We start from the raw sequence: 16,125 nt of genomic DNA on the forward strand, positions 1-16,125 counted from the left end.
AAAATGAGAAAATTGTAGAATATGGTATGGATATTGCATTAAAGTTTATACATCTAACTTAAAGTTTTGAAAAAATAGAGCTTGTCTTCTGTGAATTAATTTTAACCCCTTTCAGTTGTTCTAACAGTTGCAATCTTCTACAGTTTGTTTACACTGCTTAACTGTCATATATCTGTTTAATAGGATTATGAGTTAGTTGACCCTTTTCCAATACCCTTGGTGATAATTGGAAGCAAATATGATATTTTTCATGTAAGTAATACTTTTTTTTTTTTTAAATAATTAAAAGATTCCTGGTAAAGATTCTGTATAGTAAAATCTTGGTAATATAATAGTAATCATTTGAACAAAAGTACGGCCAGTCAGCCTTCTACCACAAAAAAAATCTTTCCATCCAAAAGCATTATGGAAGGCATACTGTCATTCCTTCACCAAGCACTCCCAAACTGATGATTTTTGAGATGTGCTTGGAAAATGTTGAGATACAAGTTGCTACAGACCAAAGAGGGAAGGAAGAAAACATCACGTTGGTGACTTTCTTTTATAATGAGAGAAATCCAGCTCCATGCGTCCCTTCTGACAGCAGCTGTAAGTTTATGCCAGTGAAAGAGGGGAGTCTTTCAAGTCAGCTGGTCAGAGTTTTTGGTAAGTTTTGGCAGCACGAACAGTAAACTACCATTTCAGCCTAGAACGTTTTTTTTTTTTTTTTTAAGTACTCCTTAAGTTTTGAGAGACAAGTGAGTAATAGCATGTTTTAGGGGGGAGAGGAAAGAAACATCATAGTACTGCTGGATTCTCTCCCAGGACGTTAAAAATCCAAACAAATGCATACTCAATTTTCAAGCAGCACTTGATCATGAGAAACTAGAACAGTATGTTTGATTTTTAGCTACCGTGCTGGCAGCCTGTGCTTCTCTGGATGACTACATAGTGCGTTGATACTTGGCTGACTCTTTGAGTTACTTAATTTTTTATGAAAGAAGGCACGGTACCTTATTAATACTGAGGCTTTATGCTGAGCCGTAACGTCTTTAAAAATCAGTGACTCTCATGTAATAAGCACAGAACAACAGCCTAATTCCATTGGGGTCTATGGACAGACTCCTGCAGGCTTCATTGGGACCAGGTTTTTGCCCACTTTATCCAAGGAAGACCATCTGTATGATCTTACATTAAAGAAACATTGATGAAAACGTATTTTTAGGTACCTTTCACATCTTACAGGTATTAGAATTTAGAGAGCATACACCCAAAGGTTTACTGAAAGTTAAGTATTTTCACAAAAAGAAAAAATCCTTATTCTTCTAGAAGGCAGTATTTCTACTTCTAACAATTTAAACCAAAATGAAACAAATTAATTGGAAATTGAATACACATTCGCAATTAAGAAACTTTTTCTGGACTAACATATTGCCTGAATTAGGCTCCCTCTGTAAAAAAGAAACAAAGGGAAATTGTGACATTTCTTTTCAGAGTAGGCTGTTACTGATTCTGTCTTAAGATATAATTATGCTGACAGCTGAAAGCCTCATGTGTTGTAGCCTAAGTGCATTGCAGTTTATACAAAAAATGAAAAGTTCTAGCTGTAATATTTTGTTTTTTGTTTCTTACCTATATGTTCCAATATCAACTTTTTCAGGAGTTTGACTCTGAAATGAGGAAAATAATAAGCAAGACACTTCGATTTGTTTCACATTATTATGGAGCATCATTAGTGGTGCGTATGTTCACTTTCTAACTAAGGATAGAGAAGATGAGCAATATTTGTGTTACGAAACAATATTTAAAAAAAACAGAAATGTAAAACTCCTAGAGAAAATGGGATTTAATTGGTTTTACAGTAGCTTGCTTCATGAGCTCATCTGTCAAATGGATTACAGGTATTGGCAGGGGATGGATGGATATACCTTATGAACAAACTACATAATTCCCAGTATCAGCAAAAACTAAATAAAAATAGTTATCTGTTAGCTAACTCAGTTTCTGTATTGAGTTTACTGCATGTCTAGCAAGACTTTTTGGGTACAAGAAAGGAGGACAGGAAAAAGTGATTGCCCTAGATAGAATTAGAGAACTGGCCTTTTTGGTAGAAGCATGAACTTATATCTAGTGACCTGGCTTCAGTAGACTGAAAAACTTGGATCCAAAGGCTTGTCTTCACAGCAGTTTAAGCATAACAGATTATCACACTTACAGTATTGGAGAATAAAAGCAGGGATTTTTTACAGTAATGAGTAGGAACTGCCAACCATGAAGACAATGAAGTGTTTATGTGGGTATATAAATTGACTTTGAGTCTGGCAGATCATCTCCTGAGTAAAGGCAGAAACATGCATGCTTAGGTTCACAATCCAAAAAAGCTGCCTCTTGGGCTTTCTCTACATCAGAAGACGGTTCTAATTGCATCAACCGTCATTTATGTAATAAATAATATTTAATAGGGGCTTATTTTGATTACCAAACAACTTACGTTTGCTTTAAATTGTTATAATCACAGCATGCCCTTTTGCATCCATGTAAAATTGTACAGCTTTTGTACTTTGACACATGAATTCATCTTTTGTTAACTGAGAATACAACTGTCTTGATCTAGGAAAAAAAAAAATTTAAAGTATTTAAGCATTATTGTAATTAAAAATGAAGAACTCGGAGCCTAAAACTCTTTGGCTGCTAAATCCTGATTCCCATTGAAAGGAGTGGGAGAAACTTCATTTCCGACAGTAGGGATCTGACTTCTTTCTCAAAGACGTGAATCTGTTAGGATACAAAAGCCCTTTGACAGGAATAAGCATGCTGTTTGAGAAGATAGATATTCTGGGAGCTGCTTTCTGATAAATCTGTACCAGTTCTGCCACTATCAAGCTGCTTTTATGATGTATGAACAATTTTATTTATTCCTTACATATCTAAATGTTTATGGCATTCTGGATAATTTTTAATGTAATGTAGTTTAAAATCTTAACTCATTAGTCTTGGGCAAAAAATTTGTGTCTCTTAATATGCATATTTCAAAAGTTATGAATCAATATTTTAAAATTTATTCTTTAATCTTTATTTATGCTATTTTTCATTTAATCTTTCTTGATCTATATATTCAGTGACAAATACATTTATGTTTTGGAAAGGGAGTGGGAGATTTTTATTCTAGTAAATACAGTGCACATATACCAAATTTATTGAGGTCAAGAATTAGCCAGGCTCTATCTGAAATCCTCTATGCAGATGACATAATGTAATATTTCTGTGATGGAAGATCATAATGTATATTTTGTTTTCTGATTCATTTAGTTTACCAGTAAATCTGAGGCTCTCCTGCTGAAAGCCCGTGTTCTTATTAATCACTTGGCATTTGGCTATGATAAAAGGTAACCTAATTATTGTCCAACTATTAAATGTCTTGGCCAGGATCTAAAAGTACTTAATAAAAATTTTTTTAATCGCTAAAACATTTTTTTTTCTTAAATATGATCTCTGAAAGATTCTTGTTCATGGACTTCTACTCTTGTGTCTCAGCTGTCTGTCTCTCCACAGGACAGTGATAACTCCTTGTTTTTGATCCCAAAACTGATGGACTAGAAACATGGTCACCACTAGAATTGAGCAGATTTTTATTTACGTGTATTTGTATGCAGAGCCCAGTAAGAGTCTAGTCTTAGCTAGACTAATGTAATTTTTTGTTGATTGCTAAATGCTGACTTGATACCTTTTCTTTTTTCTGTTTAGCAAGTCTGTATCAGTGGATCACAGCAAACCTCTATTTATACCAGCAGGCCTGGATTCGCTGAGCCAAATAGGTTAGGACATTTCCTGTTCATCGTTTTTGTTGCTTAATTGTTTTTGAAAACAAGAAAAAAAAATTAAGTAAATAAAAAATAAAGTTAAATTATAGCACATCAGCATCAGTTTTAACAGATTATGGAAGGAAATGTTCTAGAAAGTTTAAAATTACGATTCAGTATTTATATTATTGAGAATTACTTGTGCAGTTTTGTTAGGTAATTTAATAAAGTATCGGGACTACTTCAAATAGTAAAGTACCAACATCTTAGATCTGAAAGAATATACAATACCACTCAGCCCATTTCATGGTAGGAGATCAATGTTTTTTCACACTTGTTGCAGCTTGTCACTGTAGAAGATAAACTATTAAATTAGATGGATCATTATCCAAAATGCTTTGATAATTTATATTGTTATGACAACATACTTGTATTACTTTGTGCTGTAATCCTTAGGACCACCACCTGCCTCTGATAGCGATATTGGAAAGATGCGTGCAAACACACCATTGGAACTGTGGAAAAAAGTATTTGAGAAGACGTTTCCTCCCAAGGTAGGTATTTAGATGTCTGCTGCACAGCTTCTTTTCTCCTAGAATAGTAGTAATAATATTGCTACGAATTTTTGTCTTTCAAGTCCAGTTGCTGGAATTTCAGTCTCACTTAGCAGTTCTGTTTCTTCTGACCTCTTTAATTCATACATTTTTAAAAGATACAGATTTTTATGTAGTGGTGCTTTATTAGCTTCTGCGTCTTCAGTCACCTTCCTACATTTAGTAATAATGAAAGTACTGATGTAACCTGCTGTTTTTTCCAAAGTTATACCATTGCCTTTTATTACATTGAGAGACAAGCTATACTCAACGTTTTTGGAGTTTTATAAGGTGATGTGTCCCCTAACGCTTAAAGCAAATGACAGTGATGTTCCAAGACGAGAGCTCTTCCTGGCTGTAGCAAGCTACTGATCCTTCTCCTTCTAGGGCAAGAGGCTTTGAACGAGGCGAGTGTGTTAAAGAGTTCTTCGCCAAAATCTGTCATTTTGCTATGGGAAGTGTTTGGATTTGCAAGGTAATTAGCATCCCTTGGCACCTATGTAGTGATAAATCTCCTACACATTTCAGAAATTTCTGGTCCCAAGAGGCAAACCCCCAAATACTTCTTTTCAAAAAAAGTAATTGCTGTTGTTAGGAAATCAAAATTCTTTTCTATTTGACCTGAGCAAATACCGGCTGCTGCTTTCTCCTCGTGTGCTAGACTGTATCACAGTTCCTTATCCCTGTCCCATTTCCTGCCCTATGGCTTACCTGGGCTGGCAGGGAAGTCAGTCAGGGCTATGAAACTGTGCCTCAAATTATGGTGCGCAAGCTGGGCTTTTTCTAGTTTTCAGTCTGTGGATCTCCATTCTTGGTGAGAAGGCGTCTGAATTCACCCTTTCCCACTCACTTGACTGCTACATATCAAAGCCTACGAATTCTTTCAGGTGGTTTGTGACCAGAAGAAATTATCACTAAGATGCTGTTCTCAGTACAGTATGCCCCAACACGACAAAGACTAAACTTTACCTTTCAAAAACTATACAGGACTGTTATTTTTCTCCTGAACTCCCCCTGAAACAGCTGGAGAAATGAATACATTTCTCATCTTGCAAGCTCCATCAGCGTTCTAAGGTATCAGTCTAATTAAAGAAGATTTGCCAAGTAGATTCCCAGTCTTCTGGTTTGGTTCCAAAATATGCTTTAAACTTTAAAGCTGTTTTTATGCATTGCAATTTTCTTTTTCCATCACCTCATCTAATAATTATTATAATTCTGCTCCATTTTATTCCATCATTTGTGTGATTGACTTATTGCTACTTTCCATTTGCTATGAGTAAGGAGAAATCTGCAGGACAACATTTTTTAAAAAAATTCTTGTTTGATAGTGTCTCTTTCTTTTCGTGTATTTGCTTCTTCAGAATTAAACTTAAACTTACAGTTCCCTCAAGGTTAGTAAATGAAATTTCAGGTGTTTGGCAAAAAGATAATAATCAATTTCTTGGATATTGAAGTAACGCTTCTGGTAACTGGCACTGAATTCTAGTCTTGAGTATTAAATGCTCTAGCAAGAACAACTCCAACCCGAATGTCATGAGCCAGAAAGGATATTTTCATTTTGAGGAGAGAATAATAAACTGCTACCAAATAAGGATATTTTCTTTCCTTTAAGATCTAACTGCACTATTACTTTCTCATCATTTTACCAATCTAAGATAAAATATAGTATATTTTATCTTATCTGTGGCCTATAGCACAAAATTCTTCCATAAATGCAGGATTTTAATACATTTGTATTGAAAGCAAAATGCTTCCATTAGATCTATAGAGTGGTGTTTTCTTGTTAAAAGAACAGAAGATAAATTCTATCATTTGGGTTTTTATAATGTCTTCTTTTAGAGTTTCTGCGATTTACAAGATACCAAGGACCCTGCACAGGATTTACAATACGCTGAGTATGAAGTTGATGTCATGAGAGCTCAGAAAAACCAGGTGTGTGATTGTTCTCCAGTTGCTGTTCACAGTCAGGTATTCCAGAATGACCAGCATTGCTGAATTAATTGTAGAATATACTCATAGCCCCCTTTTCACCTTTAAATAACTTCAATTTTATTTTTCAACCTAGTAGTTTGGTGGTTTGTTTTTTTTTTTTTCCATTGGTAGACATTAGTTAGATCTCAAAGTTTTGGCTCTGTGGTTTCTTTAGAAATGAATAATTCAAATTTTCCGTCTAGCTCTCTTCCAGAATTATTTCACTAAAATAATATTGAAGCAAAGTTGTGAAGCTTTCTTGGCAGTAATTTGTTCATTTCTGCACCCTTCATTTGGGTGTTGAGTAGCAGGAAGTCTAGGAAGCAGTTTCAAGGTTTGGGGTAGGGGCTGTTTACTTTTTTTATTTTTGTCTTCCACCTTCAAAACTTTTTATTTAAACTGGAAAGGTACTGAGATGATAACATTTCTGACTCAAGTTTGCAGCCTATGTACATTTTATCTTAAACAAAGTGAATAGAATTATTCCACATAGTGATATTTAGCTTAACCCCGGAATTCCAGAAAAGATCTGTAGTGGGGAAAGGGTCTTTTTTTTTTTTTTTTTTTTTTTTTTCTTATTAATTTTTAAGTGTTTCTGCATTTCCCTACATTTGTGGTGAATTAATTTTATAGAAAAATTCTGTGGCAAACTAGACAAAGGTTAGAACATTGCCTTACAGATACCGGTGTATAACATCACGTGAGTAGAAATACTGTATATAGTCTTCATCAATATCATAGGTATGGGTCTGTTAAAATCAATCCAAGATATGTGTATTTTTCTTTGTTTGGAAGAAGTATCGCACACTTATTCTGGAAACTGTCTGCCTCATATAGATTCATTTGTTTCCACACACAGAAAATTCTTTGCTCGAATGACTGAGAAACGTTCCACTCTATTCTCGCAGCTTACATGTGGCTCTTTGCACGCCATTTAACTTCTTTGTGGACCAAGTTACTGTGGTTAAAGGAGGTTTTTCTAACGGTGCTTGAGATCAGGGACTGTACCAGTCTAGATCTCACATGCTTTTACAGACCCGCACCCTTAAGATGAAAGGCAGTTTTATTGAATTGCGCTGCAGTTAATCTCGGCTAACCCTAACATACCATGGCAAACTTCATCTTTTTGCATGCTTGTAAAAGAAAGCCAGAGGATTAGATTATTACTGCTATCACGTTTTGTAGAGTTTAGTTAGATTGCATAAGGCAGTAAACCTGTAGTTACCTGATCCAAAGAAATACATTAATAATGTAAAAGAATAAAGCAATTTCAAGAGTCCCCTGCAGTCTTTGAACTTGCACATTACCTGTAATATCCTGTTAATGTAGGCATCAGTTCTGAATTTCCGTTACATCAAGAGCAGTCTTAGAAATCATTAAAATTTGTAAAGCACATTGCTTTTGCAATTTATAATGTAATCTCATACACAGTGTATCTATATATCTCAAAATAACTATATGGTGTACTAGGTTTGTTATTTTTAGATAATGCTTATGTCTTGCAAAAGAAGATATTGGTATGCATTGATTAAATCATATAGGAAATTATTAATTTTCTGCTTTTAAACAAGAGAGACAGGCTTTTAGAATCTTAATCTGTTCAAGGGCATTGCAAACCAGTGTAGCTTCTTTTAGTGGGACTACTACAAGTAATTTGAGCATTAAAGAGAAAATTACTTTTGTTATCTGCAGCTATTTCCTAAACTTCTCTATCTTGAAGTTCAATTATTACAAGATTATTTGCACATTATTAAAATGTTTTATACTCTAAGAATTTCATTCAATTTGAAATGCACCAAGATAGCAATATACATCTGAAAGGAAAGAACTCTGTAGTTGCAGTGAGTCTTGAAGTGTCTTTGGATTTCCCAGTTATATGAAAAGTGTCAAAAAAATACTGTTTTTAAAGCAACATTTTAAATACATCATAAGTCTGACATTCCTTATAGAGTCTCACGATATCTGTTGTGTAGGAGGAACAGTATAGTAAGATGTTTAATATGCAACATGTTGCTAATGAAATCATGGGACATAATGCAAAATCAAAGTTTCATATGACGACAGGGTATATTTTAAAATCATTTAAGTGCATGTTATCATTTTTCTCGGTTACTGTCGGTTAATTAATATGCCACTTTGGACTCTAGGTGATAACTGGTTTGCTTGTTTATCTCAAAAAGATAAGCTTTAAAGGAAAAATAAACACAAAAACATAGCAACAGAAACAAAATATAGCCCCTGTCACTGAGTCTGATAGAACTCGCATACCTGACTGACATGCAGCCTTGGTCAAGGCTGCTCAATAACACTGTAATAGATTTATAGATAACTCTGGCAATACAAAGTTTAATCAAGTCAGAGCTATTTCTCTGTGAGGAACCTTGTTAGTGTCCTAGCACCTGATGCAGCCAGTCTCAAACTGGATCCTTGTACTTTGGATAATATATTCCTATTCCAGTGATTTCCAACTTTGTAACCTTGGTTGAAGGGTTTGTCTGCAACAAGGGTTTGCACACTCTAGCAGAGTAAAAGGTTAAATTCTCAAGTATAAAATCAGAAAACAGTTTTTTAAAAAAAAAAGTACAGAAGCAAGAAAGTACCTGGCTCACGCCCATGGACTAGCTGTCAGCTAGTATTTATCTGATACGCTTTTTGGCTGTAGCAGTTGAATCCAGCTCATCAGCGTTCTGTCACAAGAGTGTTTTCTTTTAGACCAGATTATTTTGCCTCCTTAATATCTGCAGAGTTACCGATGAGACGTACCACTCTCTTTCTAGACCTTTGTGCTCTGGAAAGCTCCCTGAGGCTATCTTTTCCTCACTGTGCCTTCGTTCAAGATACAGCACATCTCTCTTTCTCAACTGTGTCTCTTCAGAATTCTTTTCCTAGTTCTTACCCCACAGCCACACAACGTGCAGGTTTGTATCAAATAGTGCTGTTGCAATTGTTTACTGCTTTTATCATTCTCCGGAGTTAAGCTCTGAGAGCGAGAATACAGCACCAGGGACCTTATTGGAATTTACATTTTTAATGAATTTCTTAACTAGCAGATTCTCTCAGAGAATGACTGGAATGTTGTGCTCTTTGCAGGGCTTTCAAGAGTCAAGCAAAACATTCATTTTGCATATGTATTAGGCCTTAAACACATAGCTTGCTGTTAACTCTTCATACAGCCCACATAAAACATAAAAAAGATGGAAAACTTGTCATCCATTTCTCTCCATTCTCTGCTAGCTTTTTGGCTTTTGATGCTTTAAGGTCACCTTAATTTCATTTTAAGTACACATGTAACTTGAATAAGAGTGAGATCTTTTAAAATAGTATTGTCGATTAGAGCTGCACATATACCACCTGCATCTGTGAGCACCTAGGAGTGCGTGAAAGTCTTGTTCCTTAGTTCCTTCTACATGTTTGTGGCAGTGAGATGGCACATGGGGGTGTCTGCTCTGTGTCCTTTAGAAATGCTTTCTACCACAGAGGTAAGTACTCTTAAGATGTCTTTTCAAAGGTTTTTGTTTGTTTCGGGTCTTAGCTATCCTGTTATGCCTTGTACTCAATAATCAAAGTAGGTGCGTGGACGTTTTTCATCTGGACATTGACTGCAGCTTCATTCATTGAAGCAAATGATAAAGCTAACCTTGAGCTCAAAGAATTGGCTAGCCTCCCGAACAGGTACTTAAGAAGTCAGTGTCACGCAATGCCAAAGTTCACACTGACTGGTCCTGGTGAAACAAAGGTATTATTTTAGGGATCGGTGCCAGTTTTAGCTGAGCCTAATACCATAAAGTATAAAAAAAAAAAAAAAAAAAAAAAAAAAAAAAAAAAAAGGAAAAAAGGTAGATGCCTGGTGCCATTTGGTGTCAGCTAACAAGAAGTAATGCAAGCAGATCTCAACGAACAGGGCTGTAACTGTTAGGACTTTAACAAGTCAAAAACAGAAGAAGGGGAGGTTCTATAACATCTCGCAAGGAAGCATAGTCCTATTTCCCCTAAAATAGGACTGACCTAACTAACCATGTCATTCACTACTAAAAGTTGTCTCGGGGTCAGATCTGCGGCTGTCTGATTGAGACTGGGACTGTGTTGGCCAACAGAATGAGCGCCATGTTTTTTCAGCATAATTCTCCAACAGGAACACATTGCAGAACTTCAGAAGACAATTTCAGTCTCATTCAACAAAACAGAAGACTGCATATTGCACGATGAACCTCCTTGGTCAGACCAGTGTTACTGGGCAGAGAAGTATGACAGGCACCTTAACATGGGTAACAGAGCAGTAGCCTCTTGTATTTTCTCCAGAGGAGAAGTGCTAGTCTTCATATTGTGGAGACTAATTTATTTAGGATGTTTACTCAGCTGCCAAGAATAAGCTTTCTCATTTTCACATGAAAGCATGTCCAAATGGGTACAAAAGATTTTTTTTTTTTTTAAACCAACTTAAAGAGCATTGTTAGAGCACTGTCATTAAATTTCGTACTGAAGTTGAGGTGCTTAAGACTTTTAATCCTTGTTTCATCCATGGTTATTTTCACCATGTTGCAGATTGAGGGCACTTTCAGTAAGAAACTGCGTGAAAAAGTTAAAGTCACGTCAGTCCCTCAGAACCGAGGAAATGCAACAATTAAGGCTTTTCCTACAATCTTAATTTTTCCTCCTTGTTTGTAGACATTATAGTATTGTCTTTAATTACATGATCATATACTATTTTGCTGATGTCTCAATTCAATTGTTCAGTATTTCTTTTCATCATCTTTATTCTTTGTGTACCTTATTTCTCAACCTGCCATTCAGACACTTCAATGAACACAAAAGTATTAATTTTTTTTCTCTGAGAATGTGTGGTAATGTTATCTTATCTGAGTGCCTCACAAACATCAGTTAAGTCTTTCTTCCCAATCCCTTTATGAGATTAGGTGTGATCTTCCCCATTTGGCAGATGAATTTATAGAAACACAGAAGTACAGAAGCATTAAGGTTAAAAAAAAAAATTTTAAAATCCACTTTATGCCAGTGTTGAGACATCTAGGACAAGCTGCTAGCACTAATAATGTTTAAAGCACTCTGAGCACATTGAAAGCATGTTTAAATTGCAATTGTTAATTCTTTGTAAATCTGATCTGTGCCCCCTACACCTAGTACCCAGAAAACAAAGGAAGCATAATGCTAATGTGAACATTTTGGTGTACTTTGAGGTATATTTTTTCATAGGATCTTCTTTCAGTTTGAAGAGAGGATCTCTTAGCCGATTGTACAGTTACAGCATATTCCAGCATTCTGCTTACGTTTGTAGTATAGGACTTTATGAGCAGGAAGGTACCCTTTTTCAAAAGGGTTGCTGGAGTGATGTTTAAGCTGTACTTGAAAGATTTTTCCATTACATTTCTGACTTATGGGGATTTGTTTTACTTTGTTTTACATGAAAACTAAGGAAGTGTACTTTCCTGACAGCATTTTTCCTTTTGAATCACAGAATTTGTTAAAGATTTTTTTTTTTTTTAAATATCCTCCCATTTAATCCCTTTTTTTTTCCCTTTCACTTCTCAATGTTTAAATGTTAGTCTTACCTAGATATGTCTCCAAAATAAATATTTATGATTTTGTTCTGTACTTCTGTATGTAGTGGAATAGCTATACAGTTTTAATGCATGCTGTGGTTTTGATACTTGGCATTTCTGTATTGTTTTGAATTGCCTTTGCACTGAATTGCCTTCTAAACCACATCACTCGCTAAAATGACGGCAAAATAAATTCTGCTAAATTATCTGCCTCTTTCTTGAAACAGTTTGGTCAGATGATGAATCTGTAAGGCTAATTATTTAGGCAACACCTGTAGACATGACCTCCAGACAGCATTGTCCTTCTATGTAAAACTTCATTGTCTAATTTTCCCCTTCCTGTAGCCTTTGAGAAAGTTGTTAGAATTGAAATTATTTACTTAGCATAAATCAGCTTACATGCGCTCCTTAAAATATCACAGTATTCTTTCTATTCCTAACTGTTGGCAAGTTTCCAACAGTTCAGTATGTTCCAAAATCATAATTACTTTATATTAATAATGAGGGAGTGAAAATACTGAGTAAAGACTGGCTTAGAGATAGAACAGTTCAGTAGTACTAGAGTTGTATTTAATAATGCAACTTACTAGATTTAGACGAGACACAATATGTTCTGTGTCAGTCATCTGCGAGATACTTAACTGTAAAACTGGACTCCTGCAAGCATCGTGAGGAAGATGCACTAATTAAAAATCCTCTTACTGCTCATAAAAGTGTGGTGCTTCTGAAAATTTTGCACTGATAACAAAGCTGCTGAAGTTATTTCCTGAGAGAGAGAAAATTCCATTTATTATTTCCATACAATTTTTAGATTATGATTTCTTTGTTGCTCTGCCCTTTATTTTCTTCTTTTTCCCTCTGTGCTCTGGATTGAGAATTAATACTGCTGTTAAATTCACCAGCTGTGAATTTTGTTATTTTTGTCAGATCTGGCAGCTGTATACCTGCAGTAAAACCTCCCTTACTCGATGTTAAGTCCATTCTATTAAAATCAGAATAGCAATCTTATAAAACACATGCCCACTTTTGAGGGTCTGTCTTTGCTACATTTATACGAATCACTGGTTTATATCCACCTCTTTTCCTGATCTAAGACAGACACAATGACTTTTTCGGTATTGCAAGTAGTACATGGTTAGGTCTAGCAGTACCTCGGTAGAGTACCATCTTCCTGCAAATACGTTGGAAGCCTTCTTATTCTTAAATGAACGAAAGGCAATCATAGTGCTTTCTAAATTAATTTTTGCTGAAAAAATCTTCAGAAATAATTCCCAACAGTATGCCCCACTACATAAAATTCAGAAGATAAAATTGTTGTTTGGTGATGTTGCTAGAACCTTTTATTATAGGCTTCAAAATTCCCAGTAGCACTTTTGGCTGAAACAAGGTCATTTGTCTACCATGCTAGTACCCAGCCTATGTCAAGTATAGCATAATGTAGATTGCCTCATCTTTCATACCTAATTTGCTTTACTTGTACCTCCACAATTTGAGCCTCTCTTTGCTTTTAATAATCTAATTGCTACCTAGAAGATGCATAATTTTAATTACCACATTGGGTTTGCATTTTATTTTTACACACAGATGCTAACTTTTCAGTCTACTGAACAGTAGCACCTGAAAGAATATTTTAACTATGAACTGAAAAACAAAACAAAGCAAAAGCAAAAGCATGGCATCGTTGTCTATCATGAGTAATATACTTCCTGAAAAACCTCAAGCAATGTTGAATAATATTTCCACAAATATCCAGTACCATAGATTGAATAGATATGATACGATTCCTAAACACCCATTGCATGCCTCTGAAATATATTTCTGCTTACTGCTTTCTGGACAAGCCTGTGTTCTGCGGGGGTTTCTGAGGTCCACTGGTAGCTCTCTAAATTATCACTGCTGGTGAGGTATAAGCTTACAGAAGTTCATTTCAGTCCTGTGCTTAAAAAAAAAGGGGGGGGCGGGCGGGGGGCAGGAAAGTAGGCTTTGTTTTTTTAGTTTCTTTTCTGTAATCTTGAGGAATTACCAATACATTTTGCTTCTTGAAAGACCCTGATTTCATGTGTGTGAAAGAGTAGTTTCTGTTGGGTAATTCTGATTTCTGTTTTTAAAACGCAGGTAGTGTTAGATTTCTGTATGTTCACAGGGAGCCTGAATGTCTAAGACCCCACCCAAAATTTCTTCTACCCTAGAAAACAAGTATCTAGGCCTAATTAAATAAAATCTAGCTCCGTATGTGAAAGCAAATGTGGCAAAATTTATAGCAGTTTTAGTATAATTTTGCTAAAAATAAAAAACATATAGTACATTTTTTCTACTGTGAAAAATGTTTGTACATGCTTTAAATGTTTAGGTGGCTAATGGATGTATCTTACTGCTTTTAATAATGAGGAGATTAGATTAATATGTATGTATGTTTCTGTTTTAGGAACTTGAACAATACAAACGAAATGCCTCTAAATCCTGGAAAGAAATGGATTTTGACCCCGACTAATGAACTGCTATAGATGTCTTCCGTTTAACATTTACAAAATTACTTTAAGCATTTTAACATTACACTAGCAATTTAATCCGATGCAGTTGAAAATGTACAATATCAAACTACAAAAGTAGTATGTATTAAGCATTTTTGTTGTTATTTTTAATAAAAATAGCTGTTTATTCATTCAGTCCAAATTTAAATATATCTGGGTACTGACACAGAGTTTTAAAAAGTGGGGAGAAAAGAATTCTAGGTTGTTCAGAGATGGCTTGGAATATGAAGAATGGCATTAGTCAGTTCTACCTATTTTATAATTTATAACATAATATTTGATTTATTTTTTAATGCTTCCACCCTAACCACGTATTTAAATATAAAAAAGTTTTCACACCCAAAATATGAAACTGCATAGTAAAGTATGCTAGGCATTCTTTTCCTAGTTCCTTGCATATATAATTCAAAAAGAAAGCTTAAGAATATATATTTGCATCATTGTTTGATGTACTTGAATAGGATAGTTCCACAGAAACTGGCAGAATAAAGTGGAATTAAAACCAGGTTTAACTTGATCTAAAATTCAGAAGTTTGCTTTATCTCTGTTTTCAGTATCATACAGTTTTAATACAGGAATTATTTCTTGCAATGTGCAACGTTGTAGTAACTTTGCACAGCACTTGGAAGATGACATTTGTGTCATGTATTCAAATGCGAGGAAGTCAGTCTAATCAATCTGACAGATATTTGGTTAGTGGTGGAAGTATAATTGTTTCACCTGCAGCCTAAGCTGGTGAAATGCTAGCCTAAACTAGATACGGCTTTTTGTCCCTGGACATCCTCACTGTTATGAGAGGGCCTGAGTGTTTTGAGAATACGCAAGACAAGATCTCGATTAAAGCCAGAGGTGCCTGTTGAGAGTTCAGACTTGTTGTTAGAGAATAAATGTCTGAACAGGCACTTGGCAGACCAGATTGTAAGAACGTTCCCTGATGAACAACCCTGTATGTGCATAAAAATGGGAAAGACAAACTAATGTGGTATCTTTCCAGCTTTTCAAAGTTATTTGTTATTTTTAACATATTTGTTCATTGAATGTTTTTCTGATATAACATTGGTATCTTAGAATATTATACATAAAGATATTAGAAAAAAATCTTGGCCTCACACTTAAGTGGAGAACTTGCATTAATTCGAGGATTTCAAATTCTTCGTTACAAAGTACATCATCTCAAAGCTATCAAATTAAACTAATTCTTTTATTATGGAATTTTAAGATACAAATAGACTTACTTCCTCGAAGAAATCCCTAGCTATCCCTCTGTAATAAATAATTTCTTCACTGAATGTGTAAAGTAAGTTATAAAATTTAGGAATTCTGTGTCTGTTCAGCTTTCAATTTTGAGAGGTGCTCATATTGATTAAATGGATAAATTAGACTCTTTGGCATGTTAGTGAGCCCATGAGAATAATTTCCAAAGATGCAAACTACATCACTTCCAAGAACTCACAAACAAGCTAAATTGACATTTTATTAACAAACAAAAATTTGTTCTAGTATTCCCAAACTGCTTCCAAAGCAAGATTTAGAACTTGATAATGAAAAGAAGGAACAGATATAAATAACAAACATAATTGTCTTCTCTGATTTACCATCATTTACAAGATAAAAACTTGTTGCATAACTTTTATATTGCTTAGAGATCCTGTACTCATTGATTGTAAAGTATGCATAAGATTAAAGTGGAGTGATT

At 34.9% G+C, this 16,125-nt stretch overlaps 1 protein-coding gene across 1 annotated transcript in view; it reads left to right on the forward strand.

The window, feature by feature from the left end:
- Positions 1 to 16,125, forward strand: part of LOC309588434 (ATP-binding cassette sub-family G member 8-like) — a gene marked incomplete at its 3' end in the record, with an annotated part of 58,072 nt that overhangs the window by 8,415 nt on the left and 33,532 nt on the right. The window contains exons 7-12 of the mRNA XM_082307728.1: positions 184 to 252; positions 1,640 to 1,717; positions 3,289 to 3,365; positions 3,724 to 3,794; positions 4,236 to 4,333; positions 6,212 to 6,304. Of these exons, the coding sequence (XP_082163854.1) occupies positions 184 to 252; positions 1,640 to 1,717; positions 3,289 to 3,365; positions 3,724 to 3,794; positions 4,236 to 4,333; positions 6,212 to 6,304 (486 nt within the window). The remainder of the gene's footprint in view (positions 1 to 183; positions 253 to 1,639; positions 1,718 to 3,288; positions 3,366 to 3,723; positions 3,795 to 4,235; positions 4,334 to 6,211; positions 6,305 to 16,125) is intronic.

This window comes from Platalea leucorodia, assembly GCF_965183815.1.
Source record: "Platalea leucorodia genome assembly, chromosome: 3".
NCBI lineage: Eukaryota > Metazoa > Chordata > Aves > Pelecaniformes > Threskiornithidae > Platalea > Platalea leucorodia.